This window comes from Cololabis saira, chromosome 5, assembly GCF_033807715.1.
Source record: "Cololabis saira isolate AMF1-May2022 chromosome 5, fColSai1.1, whole genome shotgun sequence".
Taxonomy (NCBI): Eukaryota; Metazoa; Chordata; class Actinopteri; order Beloniformes; family Belonidae; genus Cololabis; species Cololabis saira.
The window spans coordinates 3,970,792-3,996,505 of record NC_084591.1 but is presented as its reverse complement, the minus strand read 5'-3'; the positions used below and the strand labels follow the sequence as shown (position 1 = coordinate 3,996,505).

The 25,714-nt window shown below is 37.4% G+C and overlaps 1 protein-coding gene across 3 annotated transcripts in view; it reads left to right on the top strand.

The window, feature by feature from the left end:
- The window catches only part of LOC133443687 (plasma membrane calcium-transporting ATPase 1-like), a 76,735-nt gene that overhangs the window by 25,179 nt on the left and 25,842 nt on the right, over positions 1 to 25,714 (top strand). For all 3 annotated transcript variants that reach the window (XM_061720827.1, XM_061720825.1, XM_061720826.1), the window contains 5 exons: positions 2,939 to 3,136; positions 8,532 to 8,789; positions 13,402 to 13,527; positions 15,299 to 15,463; positions 17,698 to 17,724. In XM_061720827.1, coding sequence (XP_061576811.1) covers positions 2,939 to 3,136; positions 8,532 to 8,789; positions 13,402 to 13,527; positions 15,299 to 15,463; positions 17,698 to 17,724 — 774 coding nt within the window. The remainder of the gene's footprint in view (positions 1 to 2,938; positions 3,137 to 8,531; positions 8,790 to 13,401; positions 13,528 to 15,298; positions 15,464 to 17,697; positions 17,725 to 25,714) is intronic.

Here is a 25,714-nt window from a genome sequence, read left to right as displayed (position 1 = left end):
TCTGTGCGGCCCGGTACCAAATGACCCACGGCCCGGTACCGGGCCGCGGCCCGGGGGTTGGGGACCACTGGCGTAGGGTACGCAGCGACGCGCACCATTCTGCGTTGTTGTAACGCGGAACCATAAATCAGCCTTTACCCGGTATATAAACCTCTGTTCCCGCTACAGTTTTAACTAAAAGAAAAGTCTGAAAATGTCAGAAAAATATAAACGTAATAAAGCTAACTGGGTAGTTTTCATTTCATTTTATATCTAGTCATTCATGGATAAAACAAGCAGTAATGTGCTCCAATACAGCAGGTCTCAGAATTATATTTTGAACACTGCCAAAACTCTAACTTAAAACTTAACTACAACTTAGAATTTGCTTGACAGAAATGAAAGTTCAATTGAAACACGTGGGAAAAACACCTAACATTTTAAGTGATGTCTGATATCAGGTGTAATGGCATTTTTAGGTCAGAAATAAGAACATTTCTTGGTAAGATCCTTAGTTTTTTGAGTGAAGGCAGTGAATTTGGTCGACTGGTGTAAGTTCAGGGTTTTTAAATGAACAGCCATGAACCTACTGTATTATATAATTTAGTCTTGATGTCAATTAACATCTAACATCTTATGTATATTTATAATTGCTCTTTAACTAAACAAATATATGTTTTATCCGATTACTCGATTAATCGATGGAATTTTCAGTAGAATACTCGATTACTAAAATATTCGATAGCTGCAGCCCTAGTTCCTACCATGCTCCTCAAAGTTACATAGTGCCAGTGAAGGAGATACAGACCCCTCAGACGATGACAGAGGTGTCATTAAACCTGTTGGAAGTTGATGTACCATCACAATGACTCTGGAAATATTATATTAAGGTGGAAAAGTTACATAGTGCTGCTTTAAAGTTAAGAAAAAAGTCAAGAACAAATTTGAGAACTTTTATTTCAAGAATACCATTCATTCTTAAGTTTTTTCTTAAGAAGAAACTTGAAAGTTGAGAAAATACTTAAGAACTTTTTTGGAGAATATGACTTCTTCTCTTTTTTCTTCTTAAGACTTAACTTAAGAAAAAAATGACACATAAAAAGATTTTTTTTTCTTAAGAATGTTTTGTGAATCCGGCCCCTGATCTGTATTCTCATCCTCCCCTAAGGTTAAGATTAGGGGAGGGTAGGAACATAAATCAACCGGCAAACTGAGAGCTGTGCCTTTTGGCTCAAGCACACCCTCGCAGAGTTCACTATACTGCAGGTCGTGCATCATTCACCTCTCAATCTCCCCCTCCATTCTCTCCATTCTTCCCTCACTCATAAACAAGACCCCACGATACTAAACTCCTCCACCGGAGGCGACACGTTACTCCCGACCTGGAGAAGGCTTTCCACCCTTTTCTGACTGAGCCACTGCCTTTGATTTAGAAGTGCTGATTCTCATCCATCCCATGTCAAACAATGCAATGAAACAGAAGTTAGGGGGATGAATTATCATTTCTAGCTCTTAGGAAGAAATTCAGAATGATCAACCCATCCAGTTAGTAGTAGTACTTATGGTAACTGGTAATGCAGTCACTGCTTCTCTGTTCACGTGATGCTGCAAGAATAGATCCTAATACCACTCGTAAGTTTACAACTTTGTCTCCTTAAATATCGCTCTACTTGTTGTGTTGTATTTATTAATATACAATATAATATCAAAAAACAGGCAAACCCCATAAGGTATAACACATCTGATTTTATTATAACTGGTGCAAATCACAAATGAAGACAGAAGACGTCAGTTATTTTCACTCCTTTCCAGCTGTGAACGAACTTGCCTTTAGTAATTAACTAAAACATATGATAATTTTTACTCATTTGTGGCATTTATTGCTGACAATATGGTACCAGATGTTGGCTGGATTGGAAGATGAGGAGATTAAAGTGAGTTTGGCCTTGGTCCCCAGCAGGGGTGGGTAGTAACGAGTTACATTTACTCTGTCACATTTACTTGAGTACGTTATGGGAAATTTTGTACTTTTAGGAGTAGTTTTGAATCACTATACTTTTTACTTTTACTTGAGTAGATTTGTGAAGAAGAAACTGTTCCTCTTACTCCGCTACATTAGGCTACGTTGAGCTGTTACTTTTCTTTTATCCCTTTTATCCACGTACGCATCAATCTCATGACATCACTGGGTGATTCTTTGGGAAAAATGTTTGTTTTTGCATGTTTTGTCACATTTACACAGACTCAAACACACACAGAGTTTCTATGAGTTCATGTTTGTTCTAGTTCTGCTGGTTAAAAAAGAAAAGTACAAAGGCTTGAAATTTTATGCTACTTGTGCTTAATTTATTTTTTTATTCTGTTATTTTATTTATTTTATTATTTATTAAAGTACTTGAATTTACTTTAAGATTATTTTATTTTAAGATATATTTTATTAATTTTAATTTATTTTATTATTTTATTGATTTAATTTGCCTGAAGATGATTATTTTGTACTTTTGTCTGTTTGAATGTTTGTGTTAAAAAAATAAATCAGCGTTACTCAACAGTTACTCAGTACTTGAGTAGTTTTTTCACCAAGTACTTTTTTACTTTTACTCAAGTAATTATTTGGATGACTACTTTTTACTTCTATGTGAGTCATATTATTCTGAAGTAACAGTACTTTTACTTGAGTACAATTTTTGGCTCCTCTACCACCTCTGGTCCCCAGTAACATGAGTTTTACTGTTGATTCCAGCTGTCTTCCAGCTGTTAGTTCGTATGCACAACACCCACTTGTGCAGTCTCCTCTGTGAAGGCCCTTCTACCCGGTGTAGAGCCGGACTATGGCTGAGAGGCAGAGCTGCACCCTGGTCACGTTTCCAGCGGGGTTCAGGTCGTGATGGCCAGTGAAAATAATGACACTTGCGCTGTAATCTTGACTTGATGTTCCTTTTTTTTTCTCCTCCTGCAGGTCTGGATGTAAAATCAGATGACATCAACAGAAGAACACAAGAGTTTGGACAGAACATTATCCCTCCTAAAAAGCCAAAAACCTTTTTGCAATTAGTATGGGAAACCCTGCAGGATGTCACACTCATCATCCTGGAGATAGCCGCCATTATTTCACTAGGCCTTTCATTCTACAGTCCACCAGATGCCGAGAGAAAGCGTGAGTATATATTTTTATTCTAAATAGGTTTTGTGTGATATATTGAAAATATAAACTGTTTGAAGAGACCTAGACGAATCATCTGTGAGGTTTTTTAGATCATTGAGGTTGTTTTTTTTTTATGCCAACAGATTCTCTATAATTGGATTTTGTTAGAGTACAAAAAAAATAGGTTAACCTAACTACCATATTTTCTGGACTATAAGCCGCACCTGCATATAAGCTGCATCCGCTCTATTTAAAAAAAAAAAAGATACACAAGCCGCAGATATTTATGTTGTTAGATTAGATATTTACTACATGTACAGAAGGATTTTGAACTGTAAATGATGTACATGTTTGTACCTAAATAGATCCTTTCCTAACAGTGTCTTTTAACACGGCAGCAACTTTGCTGATTAAAACGGGACGGAACCAAGAGAAAATAACCGGTATTTATTTATCTATTTATCTGTTTGAAATCTGCTTCTACTTCTATCTGCTAAAGAAGAAGTAGCGTATTCTTCTTTGCATTTATTTTGTCTTAGTTTTGATTCTAATTCCGGTTAGAGCGCCCCGAGCGGTGGAAGAAAAATCCTCAGAATAGCTGCACCTTTGTATAAGCTGCACGGTTGAAAACCTATGAAAAAAGTAGCGGCTTGTAGTCCAGAAAGTACGGTATTCACAAAATGGGCTCCACGTAACCCAGTGAATCCAAAATGCTGTTAGATGGAAGATTGCAATCGGGACTCAGTTGCCACAAACTACCTGTTTTATGCTGGATTTGCACCGCAGCGTTGGGTGACGTCCTTTGTTGCCAAAAATGAATTGTGGGTTGCATTGATTGCGTTTCCTCTGTCAGAAGTTGGGGGGTGATGATATCCCACATGGAGGACCAGTCACACGTGAAGCTTACGGTGGCCGAGACCCGCCATAGCTGAAAATAAAAGTAATGCGGCAAACAGAAACAAACGCTGCTGCAAATAAAATAAACGCTTTGCAAATAAAATAAACGCTGCAAACAAAAAGAAACACTGCTGCAAATAAAATAAATGCTGCAAATAAAATAAAAAAACGACGCAAATAAAAAAGGCCCCAACGGAAGTGAATTACCGGGGACTATTTTTGCCGATGCACCGGTGTTGCACATTAAAAATGACACGTAGCGACGTTGAACACTAACCTTTTCACTTATTTTCTCGTTCGTTGTTCTTCTTATTCCACGCTCTTCTTATTTCTTCCTTTTCACTTACCTCTTCGTCTTCTTCTTCTCTTCTCACGTAAAAAACACCGGTGCATCAGCAAAAATAGTCCCCGGTAATTCACTTCCGTTGTGGCTTTTTAATTTGCGTAATTTTTTTTTTTAATTTGCAGCGGCGTTTCTTTATATTTGCAGCGTTTCTTTTATTTGCAGCGGCGTTTGTTTTTATTTTCAGCGTTTATTTTATTTGCAAAGCGTTTATTTTATTTGCAGCGGCGTTTCTTTTTATTTGCAGCGTTTCTTTAAATTTCCGCAATGGCGGGTCTCGGCCACCGTAGAAGCTGCTCGTTTTGAACACAAGTAGGAGGACAATGGAGGAAAAAATTATTATCGGCATCTTCAACTGTGAAATGTACTGCTCTGCCTGCTTTCTGATGAACAGAAGGTGCCAAAAAACAAAGGTTGGCAGATCGCTTATGGAAAGCAAAGATACAGTAACTCCAGGCCACGACCACGGCTTCGTTAGTCACAGCCTTCTCTGTCCGTCGCTGCGACTCTGCTGTTCTCATCCACCGCTTAGCTTCATGTTAAATACTGATGCTAACGAGTACTCGAGTTGTAAAAAACAATCAGGGGGGGTGGTGGATTTTATCATATGGGGACAGATAATTTGTGCTGATTACAAATAATATAATATATTACAAATAATAGCACTGACCAAAACACCTGCAGAAATACTGCAGGAATGACATAGCAGCAGTTAAATGCAGCCTTCTGTAAGCTTTAAATATCCACTGGGCTTACATCAAATACATCAAAACACAACAATAAAAAACACTTTTCTGAACTTATCAATATGACTCTGTCCTTCACAGGATAAGTAACATGGATCACTGCAAAAACTCACAATCTCAACAAGAATATTTGTCTTATTTCTAGTTAAAATGTCTCATTTTAGTAAAAGAAATCTCATTATACTTAAAACAAGACTCATCACTGGAAAAAACAACAATTTTTTCTACTTGTTTCAAGTAGATTTTCACTTGAAATAAGTAGAAAAATCTGCCAGTGGAACAAGATTTTTCTTTGCTTGTAATAAGAAGATAAATCTTGTCCAACTGGCAGATTTTCCTACTTATTTCAAGTGAAAATTTACTTGAAACAGGTGAAAATTGTCAAATAAGTTATTTTTCTGGTGTTATTTTTCTGGTGATGACTCTAAATGTTGAAATAGCAGTAAAACCACATTCATTGATGAAATGACATAAGGGATGGAAAGGGGGGATGGCAGTTTTACAGGGGGGATGATTCTCATCCCCCCTCAACTCGAGTACTGATGCTAACTAACATTAGTTTCATTCTGACAGAATGTGTCCTGGCGTTAGATGTTGAGATGAAATCTGACCAAGAGAGGACTCCTGGAGCTTGAGCCGGGTCTTACCAGAATTATTGTGGTCTATGTGTTGGTAGCCTAGCAGGCAGAGCCGCTGAGGGCAGCAGCGGTTAGGGTTGCAACCTTTCAGAAATAGAAATAAGGGACGCCCCGTTTCAGCAGTGCAGGTGCCAAAAAAAGGGACATCCCCAAAACTTCTAAACTGCATAGAAATGTATTTATTTTATATAAAAAAAACAAAATGCTTTGATTTAAAGTTTAAAGTGCCTTAATAGCATTGAACTTGCATGACTGTACAGACAGACAACCATGCTAGCAACTGAAATAGCCTCCTATGCTATGTATGTCCACATCAGCCCAGATGTAGAATATAAGCTACAGGTGAAGGTCGGAAAATTAGAATATGGTGTAAAAGTTAAACTAATACATTACATAGTCTCATTAAATGCAGAGCAAGATGTGTTAAACCTTTATTTGTTATAATTTTGATGATTGAATTGTTTATTGATTTCATAATATAGAGATTTTTTATTCAGGGTTTTCATAAGCCATAATCACCAAAATTATAACAAATAAAGGCTTGAAATATCTCACTTTGAATGTAGTGGGAAATAATATATTTGTTTCACCTTTAGTTGAATTTACTACGAATGAAGATTTATTCAAATATAAGTATATTCAAATTTTCCGACCTTCACCTGTATATTATTACATCAATAAATAAGAGCATAATATGTGTCTGTATTGGTTCAATACGGAAAGCAACTTTTAATTCCCAATTACGTAACAATTCCGTATTTCAAGGTACGGGTGGCGAACCTAGCAGCGGTCGGACTGCAAATGCTTCTCACACTCTTCCAGCTTCACTTAGAATGTGAAGCCCGGACCAGAGCAGTCGGGCAGCAGCGGCTGCTCAGCTCTCCACCGCAGGTCTCAGTCGTTCAGTCTCCACCGGCGGAGGGCTGGTTGGGCTGCTTACCAGGATCACGGCTTCGGCAGTCCTTCCCAACGAGTCCTCGAAGACTCAACTCAGAAACACTAGCAGTCATATTGTCTTCAAAACAAGGATTGTGCTCTGTTTGGTCTTCATTCACAGCTCAGATGTCAAATTCACAAAATATTAAGACTGCTATGCAGCTGTCACTCAAACGACCACACCTCTCATTATGCATAACTTTATGACTCTATAAAGTTATCCATTATAAGGTCAGAGGTGGTAGAGGAGCCAAAAATTGTACTCAAGTAAAAGTACTGTTACTTCAGAATAATATGACTCAACTAGAAGTAAAAAGTAGTCATCCAAATAATTACTTGAGTAAAAGTAAAAAAGTACTTGGTGAAAAAACTACTCAAGTACTGAGTAACTGTTGAGTAACGTCTGATTTATTTTTTAACACAACCATTCAAACAGACAAAAGTAAAAAATAATCATCTTCAGGTAAATTAAATCAATAATATAATAAAGTAAATTAAAATGAATAAAAAATAAAATATATCTTAAATTAAAATAAGCTTAAAGTAAATTCAAGTACTTTAATAAATAATAAAATAAATAAAATAACAGAATAAAAAATGAAGCACAAGTAGCACAAAATTTCAAGCCTTTGTACTTTTCTTTTTTAACCAGACAGAACTAGAACAAACATGAACTCATAGAAACTCATAGTAACTCATAAAAACATGCAAAAACAAACATTTTTCCCAAAGAATCACCCAGTGATGTCATGAGATTGACGCGTACGCGGATAAAAGGGATAAAAGAAAAGTAACAGCTCAACGTAGCCTAATGTAGCGGAGTAAGAGGAACAGTTTCTTCTTCACAAATCTACTCAAGTAAAAGTAAAAAGTATAGTGATTCAAAACTACTCCTAAAAGTACAACATTTCCCAAAATTTACTCAAGTAAATGTAATGGAGTAAATGTAACTCGTTACTACCCACCTCTGTATAAGGTACATTAAATTCCCCCCCTGTACAGCTGTCATGATTGGGAAATCTAACTATGGAGACCATCAGTTTAGCGAGGTGCCGCCTCATTGGTTTAGAAAGCCAAGTGTAACCCTTGGAAGAAATCTTTATTATAGAAGGAGAATCTATTTTTATATATGTTTGTTTAAAAATCAGTAAAAGGTTCAGAGAGAGAAACCTGCATACTTGCATAACCTGCATACTTCCTGTCTGTGTTGTTCTGTTATTAGTCTCTGAGTCAGATAATTAGCACACAAATATCCGCACTGTTTAATTAACTTTTGTTCAAGCTCAGTTCATTAAAGCAGTGGTTCTCAAATGGGGGTACGCGTACCCCTGGGGGTACGTGAAGGCACTACAGGGGGTATGTGAGATTTTAAAATATACATATATTTAAAAAGTAGCATCCATGCAAAAATCCTTTAAAAATAAATATTTCATAAATAGGAAAATATAAGTTTAAATTCATAAAATGAATTTTATCTTCAGGAGTAGGCTATTCAACTTATAAAACCGCAGAGTCTCCCCCACACCAGGATGGTTCCACCTAACCTGTCAATCACCTGGCTTCACCTGTCAATCACTTGGACCAACGATGGAGTCATGGTTGAAGCGTAGCAGCAATATTTTTATGTTTAATAAATCATTTACTGATGGCACAGTGCTCTGTTTTAGGTCTTATTTTTTACAACCAAAAGTGCTTTGCGCTGGTTGGGGGTACTTGGCTGAAAAAATATTTCACAGGGGGAACATCACTGAAAAAAGGTTGAGGACCACTGCATTAAATCAAGGCTGCATCCCACTTGAGATGGAGCGATTGTCCTCGGGGTTTACTTGTTTCTCCTCCCCATTCAGACTGTGGCAACGCGGTTGGTGGCGCAGAGGACGAGGGTGAAGGCGAGGCTGGCTGGATCGAAGGCGTCGCCATCCTCCTCTCCGTGGTTTGTGTGGTGCTCGTGACGGCCTTTAACGACTGGAGCAAAGAGAAGCAGTTCCGTGGTCTCCAGAACCGCATCGAGCAGGAGCAGAAGTTCACCGTGGTCCGAGGAGGGCAGGTGGTCCAGATCAACGTGCTTGAGATCGTCGTGGGAGACATCGCACAAGTCAAATATGGTAAGAACACATGTTCACTAGTCCTCAAATGGCAGAGCTCAGCCATTGCTTAGAGCAGTCTCTCCCAACCTGGGGTCCGGGCCCCCCCTGGGGGGGCGCCAGAGATCTCTGGGGGAGGGGGCGAAACTTTGTCTGCTTTGAAATTATGCAGTTGTACAAATTATATTTGCGCATGTTAAATAAATAAAAAATCATAATAACACAACTAATGGAATACTGTAATCCAAGTCTGTATAAACCCACTTGGAAATATATTTTGGTCATTTTAAAATACTTTACTGATTTTACTAATACTTTACTAATACTTTAAAATACTAAAGTTATTTAGCAGGATAAAAACTTAAAAACGTATTATATAATTATTCAACATTTAATCATACTACTACTCCGACAGGTTGTTAAAGGAAAAATGTTACAAATGTTTGCTCTCATATTGAGAGACATCTTTCAGAAATATTTTTATGTCCTTGCAATTATTTTTTGTGCGGATTTTAAACATTGTTGACACAAAATTAAATGAAAAAAAACAAAGTCATATGTATAAGAGATAAGATAATCTGTTATTCCTCCCTCAATGGGGAAACTCACATGTTAGCAGCAGTAACTTAACACACACATGCAGGGAAGGGGGTAAAAAAGTAAAAAGTAAAAAATATATATATACGGTAATTACAGGACAGTAGCCTATATACATTGCGATGGAAATAAAAGTAGTGCGAAAGAAAAAAAAGCAGGTAGAATGTGTGTAAGGTAGACAGACAGATATTGCATAGATAATGTATACAGGGTAAACCAAAGAGAAATGTATCAAAAAAACATAATTAATGTTAATTTTTTTCAATTAAAGGTTTGTAACGAATCACTTTACTCTTTTGGGGGTGGGGGGGCTCGCTGGTCTTAGACACAAGTAGGGGGGCTCCAAGGAAAAAAGGTTGGGAACCACTGGCTTAGAGAAATTGCTGAATATCATAAACTGTATTTGTGATGTCACCCATAGGTTTTCTAAAGACACGTTTGGAAGCTTCTTTTTCCAGTTGCTAAATACGTTTATTTCTGCTGCAAAGTTGGACATTTTAACATGTACCTCAATGGAAATCGGCTTGGGAATAAGCTGCATCTAACTCAAAACTAACAAGTTAAAATTCTGGTACCAAAAGATGGGGGGCGAAAAGGTGACAAAAAGCATCTGAAGTTATCTGTATTTTAAGAAAAAAAGTTACCAGAGAGATTAAAGGGGAGAGGAAGATCGTACCCGAAAAGCAGGATGCAGGAGGAGATTTCTGGATGTGGTGAAAGAGATTTATGCATTTGTTTGGTTTGAGAGAGGAAAATGTAAAAGACAAGGGGAGATGGAAACATGTAATCCAACGTGGTGACGCCAAAAGAAAGAAGAAGTCTCCTATTTACATTTTTCTTGAGCAAGTCTTTAAAAACTGTCCTGGTTGTTTTGGAAAGGCGATGAAGATGTGTAATTCCTTTTTTCCATCCGATAAGTACAGGTATATTGGTGTCTCGTGAAAGTATATATAATGATTTTGCCAGATGGTAGTGGATTAGCAAGGTGTAATAATGGATTTAGCAATTCCCAGAACTTTCCACCAGGCTTTCAGAGTTTTAGAAATGACAACATTTTTTAAGCAGGTGTTGTTTTTTCTGCAGTGACGTGGTTATGGCTGGTAAATCCGTCAGTGAAAAGTGTTTATAGCACTTTTGTTCCAATAAAAATGGGACATTTTTGAGTCAAATGGCTGGAACTAATTTTAATATGACAGGGAGCGAGAAAACAAAAATAGATAATCTGGGGGAGGATTTTCATCCCGAGCTTGTCTGTCAGGGGAGTGATACGGAGGCTGAAGCCAGTGTTCAACTTAGCCTTCAATTGTGCTTAAATGGGATTTTGTTGTTGACACATAAGAACTCTGACAATCTGACAGAAATGTTAATTCCCCATTATTATATTTATAATACAATTGTATCCAATTAAATTAAAAAAAATCTGATAATTTCGAAAAGCGTATTGATGACGTTTAATATTTCCTGAAATGAGTTTTTATCATTTAGCAAGTCATAGGTAAATCATAGAGGGGGGTGCACGCTCCCAGCGCGACTGGGAGGGAAGCACGGCCGGCTGAGTTTTGTTTAAAATTGAATTTATGTTGCAAATAAAACCTGTCTTCCAATTCATTGCATTTTTTATTGCATTTTTAGCCTAGTTATTTTTGTGGTAGAAGTATCGTAAAGGCCACCGACCCCGACCAATCGGTGACGTGTAGTGTGATGACGTCAGATACAGGGCGGACTCAGCACGCTTCAGCAGAATTGATACAGAAAAAGTATCTACTTGGCACGCCTCCACCCGCCTCCACCCGTAGTGTAAAAGCGCAAAACGGGGGCATGGCGAGTCGAGTAGGTACTAGTGTAAAAGCGCCATAAGACTCCAACGTGAATAAGTTGAAGTTAATGCATGAATGGATATTCCTAAACTCTGACGTCGTTTTACTATTAAAGTTCCTGGAGTGTAGTGTTTCCTACAAAATCAGAGCTCCTACAGTTGACTTGGGGGACGTGAGCTGCACTTTGTCACGTACTTTTGTCCCATGATAAAAGGGGAGGGGCTTCTTTAGTGGGTGTGAGGAAGTGGCAGAATGATGCATTTGAGCAGTCCAGGCAGCTCTTAAAGTATCACCTTTTACTCTTTAGAATCATGATTGGTTGCCAGATGTACTTGAGTTTCAGATTCACAGTCTTAACATTGTCTGGCAAACCCTGGCTTGTATTTCGGATAAATGTTCAACTCTCTGTTCCAACTGTTTTTCATCTATTTTCTATTTAAATGAATTGAAGTGCTGTTCTTTCTCAAGAAGTCTCTGCTTGTTTCCTATAATGTTGATGCAGATATTTTAACTAAGAACTGCCGTGCACTGATCCCAACAATACCATTGACGTTGAGGGCATAACGTTCCAGCTTTACAGTAACTACTGTATTTTCTAAGTGGAAAGTGTCTCGAATAACAGCTGTATAAATAACAGTAAATCTTACAAAGTTTATAACCCATTACTTTCCATGTGTTGTATTTCTAGAACTAGAATGTGCCCTCCTCTGTCGACTACCGCGAATTACAAAGAAAACATCCTATACACTGACTGCGTTTCCATGCACTCAATAACCCTTTTAAAACCCGAATATTGTCAATAACCCGAATTTGCACGGCCATGTAAACACCAATAACCCCTTTGAATAACCCGAATTTGCTCATATTCAGGTTTTTAAAAACCTGAATATGAGCCCTGGGTTACTCCTTTTAAAACCCGAATATTGGGTCATGTAAACACCAAACAGAATATCCCCATCAAACGGAACAGGAATTTGTTTTCTGCTCATGCTCTGTTCACAAGAAATCCTGGTCTTTTGAGTCCAGGAAGTTCTTATAAACACGGAGAAACCAAGACCAGGAGGAGACTAATCACTTCATAAATGTAATGAAGGATATGAACATTTCTGCATTTGTAGACGGTAGAAAGTACCGGGATAGTGAGATTTAAAAGAAGGTGAGCGAAAAGTTGCGTGAAGCAGCATTTGTTTTGAATTTGGATACAGGAAGAAGAAGCAGAAATTACGCTAATTGTGTTATCACGTTCTCCGTGCGTCGCTGGTTTGATCCAGATATTCAGAATGATTAATTACCACGTATACAGGGATAACCCTGTTTGCTCACGCATGGAAACGGAATATTCCGAATATTAGCAATAACCCGAATTTTGAATGCATGTAAACGTAGTCGTTGTTTTCTCATGTACATTGCAAACTACGCCTCTGGCTGGTTTTTCATTGTGTCTGCACCGGGGGTAACATGGACATAACCTTGACCAATTGTTTCTCAGTCCTGGTTCTAGCAGACTCTACACGTGTCCCTGTTCCAGCGTGAAGATAAATCCTTCACATAGTCTCTTGGTCACAAGAACCATAACACTCTTGTTTCCATGGTTTTGAGCTCAAGTCAATAATAATACAGACCTGTTTGTAGTTTATAAACCAGTCCAGGTGCTGAGACCTTTAGGGAGCAGCTGATGAACCGAGACTAAAAATGCTTCTAGTTAGTCTGCTGCACACAGATGGAATAAAGTCCCTGTTGATATTAACACGCCACAACGCTAACCTCTGCTAAAGTCAAACTACCGGTAAAAGGAAACGTTTTTCTGTTTTCTTTGCTTGGTTTAATTTTCAAGTGGCACAAATTACTCCTGCGGATCTATTTAGCGTTTCAGTTATCTTTCGTTTTTAATTTAATGTTCCTTTAATGGATTTATTTGCCTATGTAAAGCACCTCTGAAATGTGCTTTATAATTAAACTTAGCTGTCTTCTCTAGATATTTTCATTTAAACACACAATCAGATCATTTCACCGTAAATTACGATGTTGAAACTTGGCAGCTCGCAGTTTATTGATCCACTACATTTTCAATATCTTAAAAAGTAAACACAATGACAATGTGACTTTTTTTTAATCAGGTGATTAACTTTCTCCTCTATCTGCATCTTTCTCCTCAAGTGGATGGACAGATGAAGCAGTGATGAGGGCGTGAAGTCATTACCTCCGTGTCTCTGTTGCAGGTGACCTTCTTCCTGCCGATGGCATCCTAATCCAGGGCAACGATCTGAAGATTGATGAAAGCTCTTTGACTGGAGAGTCGGATCATGTCAAGAAGACCCTCGAAAAAGACCCCATGTTGCTGTCAGGTGCATAACTCTGCTCCATTCACATCCAATTACTGCCGAGTTCAGCGTGACCTCTGCTGCACGTGTCAGTAGTTAGCAGACAGTTGGAGCTGGAGGTCGTGTGTTATTATTAACCCTTTACGCTCCGCCCGGCCTCAGGCTGATGCTCTTATGTGGTCCTAACACGTTTTAAACTGGATCCTCTTTCTGGTTTTACACACTCAAACTGATAATGAAACCTATTTTCTGACTTTAATCCAGTTTGATTATCAAACGAATAACAGAATCTGTATATTTAGACGGGTTAGACGTCGGTAAAAGAGTCTCATTTGGACCAGTTAGTTAGTTTTTATTTGGTCCATTAGTCAATCAAAACATGCACCACAGTAAAGCTGGATATATAAATAAATGAACCAAAAAAGGTGTAGACTGAAGCCGTAGCTTATATGATGCCTACCCTTTTTTACATCACATCCAAACAAATCAAAATAAAAGGTATTACAGAGATCAATTACAACAAAAACATGTGATATAGAGGATTTACAGGAGAAGCTGCTCTTGGTCATAGTTTATATTTATCCATTGCCCTAAGTTTAAACATTTTTTTGAACTTGCGGATAGAACTACACATTTTTAGCTCATCACAGAGACTATTCCACAAGTTTACCCCTTTAACAGAAACACATCTACTTCTAAAGTTTGTCCTTACCTTTATTTTTTTTAAACATACAAGTTCCCCCGAGTTCATACCGACTTTTTCTCTGGGTGAAAACATTTCCTGAATGCAGTAAGGAAGTAGGTTGTTGTGTGCCTTATACATTATAAGAGAAGTCCTTAGCTCAACTAGATCTACAGACCAGGGGCCGGATTCACCAAAATGTTCTTAAGAACGATCTTAAGAAATGTCTTAAGATCTAAAATTAAGAAGTTCATAAGAAAGTTCTTAAGTGCAATTCCTCAATATTTTCTTAAGAACCGTCTTAAGAACTGTCATTTCTTAAGAATTTCTTATTTTTCCTACTTAAGAACTTCTTAAAATATGTCATTGCATTGCAGGCGCCAACAAACAACATTTATAGGTAGTTTGGTCTTAACCGTCAGTCACTCACTAAACATGGAGAATGAGAAAAAGAGATGCAGGAACTTTTCAAGGTTATGGTGGATGAGATTAATGTGCGAAAAAGGTGATATTAGAGTTTTACCTTTTCACAGAAGAAATCTTAAGACAGGTCAAGGTTGTCTTAAAGTTAAGAAAAAAGTCAAGAACAAATTTGAGAACTTTTATTTCAAGAATACCATTTATTCTTAAGTTTTTTCTTAAGAAGAAACTTAAGAAGAAAGTTGATAAAATACTTACTTTTTTGGAGAATATGACTTCTTCTCCTTTTTCTTCTTAAGACTGAACTTAAGAAAAAAATGACACTTAAGAAGATTTTTTTTCTTAAGAATGTTTTGTGAATCCGGCCCCAGATCTATAGACCAGAGCCACAAGCGTCTCCGTGGTGATTCTTTTTAACGTCAAACTCCCCAGGTAACTTTGTGTCTGAAGCTTTTCGCACTGTGTAAATATTGAACAAAATAAAGGCAAAAGGAAAGTGTGACTATTTTGAAACATTATAAATGTATAAAATTGTGCACACTAACAACTTGCATCAGCGTTACCACAGCAACCGTGCCACCAGCATTGACACGTTAAAGTAGGATTACAGAATGATTTTTGTCAAGTCAAACTGTAGGACTTTCTGAGCGCAGCTGGTACCGGCATCGTTCCTCATCCACCTCTCCGTCTCAGGCACTCACGTGATGGAGGGCTCCGCTAAGATGGTGGTGACGGCCGTGGGGGTGAACTCTCAGAGCGGAATCATCTACACGCTGCTCGGCGCCGGGGACGACGATGATGATGAGGAAAAAAAAGAGAAGAAGGAGAAGAAAAAACAAGAAAAAAAGGACAAAAAGAGTAAGTTCAGATAGCTGCAGTTCATCAGGCTTCGTTGTTTCAACCCAGTTGGTCACACAAAGTACATCTACTTCTAATGGACTACAATGAACGTTATTTAAACAGCACACACACACACACACACACACACACACACACACACACACACACACACACACACACACACACACACACACACGTGACTGGCTTTGGCAACATTTACAAGGTCTTACTCTAATTACAAGGAGTCTTTCGTGTCCAGCGTCCCGCTGAAAAACCGCTTTAAAAGTGGACAGAAGCTCTTGGATAAAACATCTTTCCGATGCTTCGTTGTTGGTTTAGGTCTGTTTAGTTCACACCTGGCGGTAACATTTGTCCCCATGTGTCCCCTGCCATTTCAGCAAATAAACTAGTAGATGATTTTTTTTTTTTTTTTTTTTTAATATATTTTTTTATTGAGATCCATAGCCAAATTAACAATGGTACATACATCTTTATAACTATTTTGAAGAAAGAAAATCACAAGTCAAAGATTTGTTCCCTTTTTTTTTTTTAACCCCTCCAACATAGAAACATAAAAAAATAAAAATATATATAAAAATGGATAAGAATTAATTACGCAAAAAAAAGAATAGAAAATAAATAAATGAAAAGAAAAGAAATAAAAAAAGAAATACATTTAAAAAAAAAGTAAATAAAATTAAAAAAAAGAAAACAGCTCACTAAACTATTACTCTAAACACCATAATGCAAATACACACCCACACATAAATAAAATTGCAAAAAGGAAAGAAAAAGTATATGAAAACACCTGAATGAATGCCATGCACTAACAGGCACCTCTAAGTGGGTAACACTTTTAAGTTTGAAACATGAGATATGAAATATTGCCATCTTTGATAGAACCTTTCAGTACTTCCACGACTAGAGTACCTGATTTTTTCAAGTTTCAGAAAAGACATCATATCCTTAAGCCACATAGAAAATGAGGGACCTCCAGCAGATTTCCAATGTAACAATATTGTACGCCTTGCTATCAAAACTAGTAGATGATTTAAGCTTATATGCATGTGGTTTTAAAATCCTTGGTGATCTGGTCACACGTGGACGGCCTGACATACAGACATTAACACACCCAGGACTCATTTGTGGACAATCCCTCACACCTCAGCCAGAGGTGGCCTGGACCTTACGAGTGTGTTTACACCTGTACTTAAGGGCGTCTGCTGGTGATGGGTTCATTCAGGGTGGAAACCGGGTCAAAACAGGGCTGAAGAAACACAATACGGCAGAAGGTACGGGCCTGAGTGCAGCCGCAGGGACACCAGCAGAGCTGGGTAGAGGAGCCAAAAATTGTACTCAAGTAAAAGTACTGTTACTTCAGAATAATAGGACTCAAGTACAAGTAAAAAGTAGTCATCCAAATAATTACTTGAGTAAAAGTAAAAAAGTACTTGGTGAAAAAACTACTCAAGTACTGAATAACTGTTGATTAACGTCTGATTTATTTTTTTAACACAACCATTCAAACAGACAAAAGTACAAAATAATCATCTTCAGGCAAATTAAATCAATAAAATAAATAAAAATTAATAAAAAATAGCTTAAATTACGTAAAATAATCTTAAAGTAAATTCAAGTACTTTAATAAATAATAAAATGAATAAAATAATAACAGAATAAAAAAATACATTACAAATACAAATACATACAAGTAACACAAAATGTCCAGCCTTTGTACTTTTCTTTTTTAACCAGGCAGAACTAGAACAAACATGAACTCATAGAAACTCTGTGTGTGTTTGAGTCTGTGTAAATGTGACAAAACATGCAAAAACAAACATTTTTCCCAAATAATCACTCAGTGATGTCATGAGATTGACACGTACGTGGATAAAAGGGATAAAAGAAAAGTAACAGCTCAACGTAGCCTAATGTAGCGGAGTAAGAGGAACAGTTTCTTCTTCACAAATCTACTCAAGTAAAAGTAAAAAGAATAGTGATCCAAAACTACTCCTAAAAGTACAAGATTTCCCAAAACTTACTCAAGTAAATGTAACGGAGTAAATGTAACTTGTTACTACCACCTCTGGAGACCAGTGATGGTTGGACTGAATAAACATCAGAGCAGGGAATTGTCATTCCCGTTGTAGGTAAAATAAATGCATGCAGTGAATATTTAACTTATTAAACTTCAAAGAATGATTCATAATTTCCCTCTGTATGTGTCTAACAGCTGTCTTTTTGTTTTTCAGGTAAAAAAGATGAGAAAAACAAGAAGGGTAAGCAGCACGCCGCCGTCACGTGTCCTCAGTAGCTGCAGTTACATCTAAAGACCACAGTTGTTGCTACAATCTGAGAACTAAGCTGCTGTTTCTGCAGAACGTTGATAAAATTCACTTTATGAAATGATCCGTGGTTCCATTATGTGTCGTTAAGCACCAGAGACGTGTTTTTTTTTTTTTTTTTTTTTATATTACTCTTTTTACCTTTTTTATGTAGAACTTTGAGATTCACCAAATGGAAAGTGCATTATAAATTAAATTCATTATTATTATTATTATTATTATTATTATTATCTCCAACAGAACCTCTGTAATTTTGGCAGGTTGATTTCTAGTTCTGCAGCCACTCGAGCTGTCGCTACTTTTACTCAGACTTTGACAGAAATTGTCAGGCACGTCCCTTACTGGAAGAGCGAGACACGTCTGAAGTATTTCTGGGAGGACATTGTGTGCAATATCACAGAGGAGCGGCGTATTTAGGATTTAGGACGGGACGCAAACGTTTTGATTTGCATTATACAAGACAATTAATCCGCTATTTGACCTGCTGCACCGCGACGGTGGAGCAGGAGATGATGATCATGACCTTGGTGCTTCGTGTCACCCGAAGATTTAAAAGTATTGTGAAATATTTGCTTTTGAATCACCTCATGCAGGCATGAAAACATGTTCCAAAACTGACCAGTTTCCATTATACAGTTTCTGTTCATATCTCAACAAGTTCAGGGGTCGTGTAAACATATGGGCAGAAATATGTGCCACTAGAAACTGAATTTGAATAATTTATATTTGAATTTGAATTGCTCAACTTGAATAATTGCATGAAAAAATTGAATCTGAATCACATAATTTGAATTTGTATTGTTTAATTTGAATCATTGCATTGAAAAACTGAATCTACATTCAGTTCTCACAATTCAAATTCAGTTCTTGCAATTCAATTTCAATTTTACTGTGCCAGACATTCGGGTCTTCCGGAGGAACAGCAATCGAGTGCAGATAAATTCTGTAGCTGGCAGGACCAGTTTCCGTTTGTTTTCTTTCTTTATGTAGTTTAGAAATGGAACTGAAGCAACTAAAGCAGATTTTAGGTGAGTTGGAGCTGATAAATGTTGAGCAACAGAACATTTCAATGTCTCTTCCTGAGAAATAGCAAGAACTAACACCACATTGCTCTCGAGAGGACCAATCACGGTTGTTTCTGACCCAGAAATTCACATTTCTGTAGAGGTGCACGTCGGGCTACGGTGGAGCTAAAGGTGGACAGCTCTCCGGGACGTTTGGTTTGGTTTTAACGTGAAAGCATAAACCAGGATTGTTCATGAGTAGGTCCGGCTCTGTGTGCAGTGTTGGTTTCTGGACTTTGGTGGAGCCGTGTCACCGGTGAGCTGGTGTCACCGCTGATTCCCGGCTCTCGCCTCTCAGGTACGGGGAGGTTTGCAGGTCATTGAGTTACCGGAGTGATTGATAACACCAACCTCTCTCGCTGTGTCTGTGTGAAACATTTCAGTCCCGGTTTTAGAGGATGTTTGCAGCATCACTCCAACATCAACTTGACAGACTAGATCAGAATTACTTTTGCAGCAACTTAGCGACTTACAATTGAACGTGCATTTTTTATGTTTTTATTCTGGACCCACACAACTGCGGGGAGAACATAAGACTCAGAGGTGTCAAGTAACAAAGTACAAATACTTTGTTACCTTACTTAAGTAGAAATTTTGGTTATCTATACTTCACTGGAGTAATTATTTTTCAGACGACTTTTTACTTTTACTCTTTACATTTTCACACAATTATCTGTACTTTTTACTCCTTACATTTTAAAAACAGCCTCGTTATTCTATTTCATTTGGGCCTTTAAATAAAAACTATCCAGTTAAATTGCTCCATCCGGATAGAGTGAATTTGGTTGTGGTTGTTTCAGATGTTCTTGTCCAGTTTTGTTCTTACATCCGTTCCCTCAGATTCCTGCAACTAAACTTGGATGTACATTCCAATAAAGGTTAGGATAAATGATAACATGAACATGAAGTTTGACTTTTTACACATTACATTACAATACTTATAGGAACTAGTCATCATATCTCCTGCTCTCTGAAACACATGTTAATGCTCAATAGTACACATATATGCTTCTTTAATATATTTACATTATACTAAGATACATTCATTTTCAATGGCTTTTGTCCTTAATGGCTTTTTCCCCCTTACATTACTTTTACTTTTATACTTTAAGTACTTTTGAAACCAGTACTTTTATACTTTTACTTGAGTAAAAAACTTGAGTTGATACTTCAACTTGTACAGGAGTATTTTTTAACACTAGTATCTATACTTCTACCTGAGTAATGAATGTGAATACTGAAGACACCTCTGGTGCCAAGTTACTAATTCAGGAGACAATTCAAGTGTTGAACAACCGTTTAAATGTGTTACCAGAATCCTCTCTGCATAGAAACTCATTACTCATCATCATTTATGAATAAGCTCCCTGTCGATATGATGTCAACCTCACTTATATAAGGTGTCTGAACTGTAGGTGAAGAATAAACGTGCAGCATTTCTTCTTCAGAGTGAACCTGAGACTGGTTCTGTAAGAGCTGCGGTGTCTGCTATATAATAATAATAATAATAATAATAATAATAATAATAATAATAATAATAATAATAATAATAATAATAATAATAATAACTGTCATACAGTGTTCATCTTTTCTTCTTTAACCAGGGGGGGTCAATATTTCTTATCAAGAACTCCTGACGTTGTACGGTTGTGTCCTAGATCAGGGGTTCCCAACCTTTTTTGTGCCGAGGACCAGCAGAAGTATAAAAAAAAGCTCAGGGACCGGTTGACAATTTATGTCAATTTTAATAAACATTTTAGAAAAAAACAATGCATTTTAAAATGCAGGCTATCATTGTTTTACTAACTTTACAATGGTTTCAGGTGCATATATTTATCCACCAACAGGTGGCGACTCATTTTACGAAAATAACAGCCTATTTCAATTGCCAGACCGCTGCGACACTTTGCCAGCTGCTTTTTCCCCCAAAAGTTCGAGGCAGATGTCTTTTGCAGCGGGCAGTATTAGCTCATCTCCAATTGTAAAGGGCTTTTTAGCTTTTGCAATCCGGTGAGCGACGAGATATGAAGCCCTCGTTGCAGCGACGTTAGCTGATGTTGTGGCCTTTAAAACTTGCTTCTGCAAATCTAACTCACGTTTTTTCCTTTCGAAAAAATCCACTGGTTTGTCTTTGAGAGAAGGATGTTTTGTATTTAAGTGTCTTTGAAGCTTGGAAGGCTTCATTGCTTTGTTGCCGAGCGTTTCTCCACATAAAATACATAGTGGGTTTGGCGCCTCCAAATCGCCAATTGCAACAAATCCATATTTTATATACATAATGTCGTGCTTGCGATTAAAGCTTTTGCTTTTCTTTTTGGTAGGATTTTCCACTTGTTAATCACCATTTCTTTTACTCGAACAACCAGTAAAGAAACAGCTCATGGAGGTTTGCTGAGGTCCGCTCATCTCTGCAGCTGACTGTACCTAACCTGCATACAGCACCTGTGCATGGCGCTGTTCAGTCCGGTCGAGTACCAGAACTTATTGTCCGCCAAGCTGCCACTCAAAGAAACACATTTCGATTTATACAAGTTTTGGATGAAATTATATGACAAAAAAATGCTTCAGGTGAAGAATATGGTGTAAAAGTTAACTTATTTCAATAATTCAACTAGAATATGGTGTAAAAGTTAATCTACTTCAATAATTCAACTAGAATTTGGTGTAAAAGTTAATCTATTTCAATAATTCAACTTAAAAGGTGAAACTAATATATTACCTAGTCTTATTACATGCAAAGCATGATATTTTGAACCTATGTTATAATCTTGATGATGGAATTGTTTATTGATTTCATAAAATATTCTCTAATTTATTTTTTATTTGGGGTTTTCATAAACTGTGAGCCATAATCAGAGAGCAGCGTCTTGCAGTGCAAGAAACTGCTGCACGGAGATGAGTGACGGACGTATTGGTTCAATACGGAACTTTTAATTCCCAATTTCCAACTCCTACCTGGAGGTGAAGCCCGAGTCCTCCCCGCAGCGCTGTCTGGCACACACATGGATCTATAATATTAACGGGGCACACACATAGAAAGATCTGGGCACAGACCACAGACGCAGCAGACGCGCTGGGACGCAAAAAAAAAAAAAAAAAAAAAAAGGCTGCGCTGCGACGTCCTGCAGCGCGGCTGTCGGCAGAGATTGTATGAGGTGAAGTGAAGTGAGATGCCTCACTCCATTGGGAAAAAAAACGTCGACGAATCGTTGCAGCCCTAATTATGATCGGAACACAAGCCATTCCACGGCCCGGTAGTAACGGCTCTACGGACCGGTACCGGTCCGGGGACCGGGGGTTGGGAATCACGGTCCTAGATGAAGTTCTCTGTAACAATGAAGTGATGGTGTGATTAGTGTTGTGTTTGTCAGCCTGTTTCAGTTTTAGTTTCAGTCTAGTCTTTGGGTCAATCATTTTAGTTTGAATTAGTCACGTTCATTCTCCTTTTAGTCGTGTCAAGTTTCAGTCAACTAAAAGTCTGAGCATTTTAGTCTTATTTTAGTCAGAATTGTCCAGGACCATTTTAGTCTAGTTTTAGTCAAAGATTGTATTTAGCCAAACCCATTTTACAATTCAAACAAGGTTATCTTATTTTTCCGCATTTCTCCCCGTCTTTTTCTTTTTCACCAACACATTGGGTTTTCTTTTCCACGTCTATGTAGGAAAGTGTATCCAAAGACGGTCTCTTCTTCTTCTCCAGCCCCAGAGCAGATCCCGTGTTTCTCTATGTAACTTTGTTTTTAACTTACGTGAACTAGAGCTCTGCGTTAACGGCATCAGCCTCTAACTCTGCAGCTGATTCTGGATCTGATTCCTGCTGCAGCGACTGGGATTGAGGACTAACGTCACCCAGCAGAACTAAACCAGAGAAACTACTGAAAACATGGACATTAAACCAGAGAAACTACTGAAAACATGGACATTAAACCAGAGAAACTACTGAAAACATGGACATTAAACCAGAGAAACTACTGAAAACATGGACATTAAACCAGAGAAACTACTGAAAACATGGACATTAAGAATCTTTGGTAGAACATTTCGTCTCGTTTTGGTCAACGAAAATGAAGACACATTTTAGCAGAGTTTTTATTTTGTAATCTACATTTTTGTCTTGTTTTTATTCCTCTACGATATTGCATTATATATTTAATCATCAATATCGTCACATGACCAGCATTTTCGTAGCGTGTCTTCTTGTTTTCCTCAGGTGATGAAGGTTCGTTGACGACGATATTTAGTCACATTTTTCCACAACGAAAGCTACTTCAAGTGTGATATACTTCCGCTCAGTTGTCGGTACCAAAACTCAAACCCTTTATTTTCAGTTGAACTGAATGAATGAAAAATGATGTGTGTGTTTATTCCCATTTCATTTTGGATGGAGATGGTGTTTACATGGTACCTGGCAAACTAACGATCTGCGTCTGGGTCCTTGTGTCGTTAGACACTGTTGAAGCCGCAGCCTCCTCCTCTGAAACGCTCGGGGACAGAGATTACCAACTGCCTTTTTACACTCGATTGGTAACGTGACTGGGAATTAAAGAGCATGTCAAGAGTCTTTGAGACGTGGAAAGACTGACTGGTGGAAACCAAGTTCAACCTTCTATGACTGAAAAAGCTGTGAGGGGCTTCAAGATGAAAGTGGGACATTTTTGGTGAGACTCTGCCTTCTTGTGTGTATGATGATAAAATGGAACTGGGGGATATTCTGGTAAAGCCCCTATTTCCCATTTGGACGTAGTAACAGAAGTGAAACTGGCGAGGATGAGCTCTGAGTAGATATCAGCCAGTGTTGTGGACCAGCTCTTAACAATGGAGTTCCTGCCACCCGGGAGTAAACTCCATCACTGTTGTCCTTGGTTCCAAAGAGAAGGTTGAACCCAGTGACTTATTTTTACATGCAGTCAAAATTCGGGTTATTGCTAATATTCCGGTTACTGAAACATTGGGAATATTCCGTTTACATGGTAATTAATCATTCTGGATATCTGGATCAAACCAGCGACGCACGGAGAACGTGATGACGCAATTCCCGTCATTTCTGCTTCTTCTTCCTGTATCCAAATTCAAAACAAATGCTGCTTTGCGCAACTTTTCTCTCACCTTCTTGTAAATCTTCTATCCCGGTACTTTCTACCGTCTACAAATGCAGAAATGTTCATATCCTTCATTACATTTATGAAGTGATTAGTCTCCTCCTGGTCTTGTTTTCTCCGTGTTTATAAGAACTTCCTGGACTCAAAAGACCAGGATTCTTTGTGAACAGAGCATGTGCAGAAAACAAATTCCTGTTCCGTTTGATGGGGATATTCCGTTTGGCGTTTATAAGACCGAATATTCGGGTTTTAAAAAGAGTAACCCAGGGGTCATATTCAGGTTTTTAAAAACCGGAATATGAGCAAATTCGGGTTATTCAAAGGGGTTATTGGTGTTTACATGGCTGTGCAAATTCGGGTTATTGCCAATATTCGGGTTTTAAAAGGGATATTGATGCATGGAAACGCAGTCAGTGATACACGAGAGCCAGATGCAGAGACTTTACGGTCTTCATGCAGCCCCTCACCTGAGTTTTCCTCAAAGTCCTCCCTTTCCTGTCAATACATGCGGTTGGTGCTGCATACATCTTGAAAAACCCAAGTCATAATGACCTGGTAGTGTTAACCAGGGACATAACGGCGTGGGATATTACAGTACGCGGCGGTGTTAGTACAGGATCCCGCGGTATTTCACAGTGATGGTATTTATTTATTTCTTTAAAGATTCTTTTTAGTACTAGGAGCCACAAAAACAAAACACACAAGCATCAGTATCAACTTATCAAATTAATGTACATCCTTTATGTAAAGTAATACAACTTAAATTTGGTTTATGCTTAAGTGTCAGCTAAATGTAATTATTTATTATATTCAGTCACTAAAGTCTCTCTATATAAATTATATAATATATAAACACACACAGACATATACACATATGTATGTATGTATGTATGTATGTATGTATGTATATATATATATATATATATATATATATATATATATATATATATATATATATATATATATATATATATATATATATATATATATATATATATATATATTATTTCTATATATACAGGACTGACTCAGAAAAGAATATTGTGATAAAGTTATTTTTCTTGCAAGCCTTTTATTATTTTAATATTGCTGATCATGGCTTACAGTTTAAAAAAACTCAAATATCCTATCTCAAAAAATTAGAATATTCTGGGAATCTTAATCTTAAACTGTAAGCCATAATCAGCAATATTAAAATAATAAAAGGCTTGCAATATTTCAGTTGATTTGTAATGAATCCAGAATGTATGACATTTTTGTTTTTTTAATTGCATTACAGAAAATCACAATATTCTAATTTTCTGAGACAGTCCTGTGTGTGTGTATATATATATATATATATATATATATATATATATATATATATATATATATATATATATATATATATATATATATATATATATATATATATACATATATATATATATATATACTGTATATGTATAAAAATATATTTCACACACACACTCACATATAATATAGTAGAGGTCTTATGTGAAGACGTATATATTATGTTTGTCAAACTGCCTCTAATATGCATCTCTCCGTGCATTTATCTATTATAGTCCATCTTTCTCTCTCCTTCTTCCTTTCATCTTTTTTAAGTCAAATTCACGTTGCGCTTTGGCGTGATGTCACTGCCGTGCAGGGAATCTCCAAGTGAGCAAAGCGTTGCACATCGTGTCTCCTCCGTGAGCAGCAGTAGCAGGTGCTCCCGACTCTGTTGATGGTGATTAGGACCAAGCAGATTATCAATCT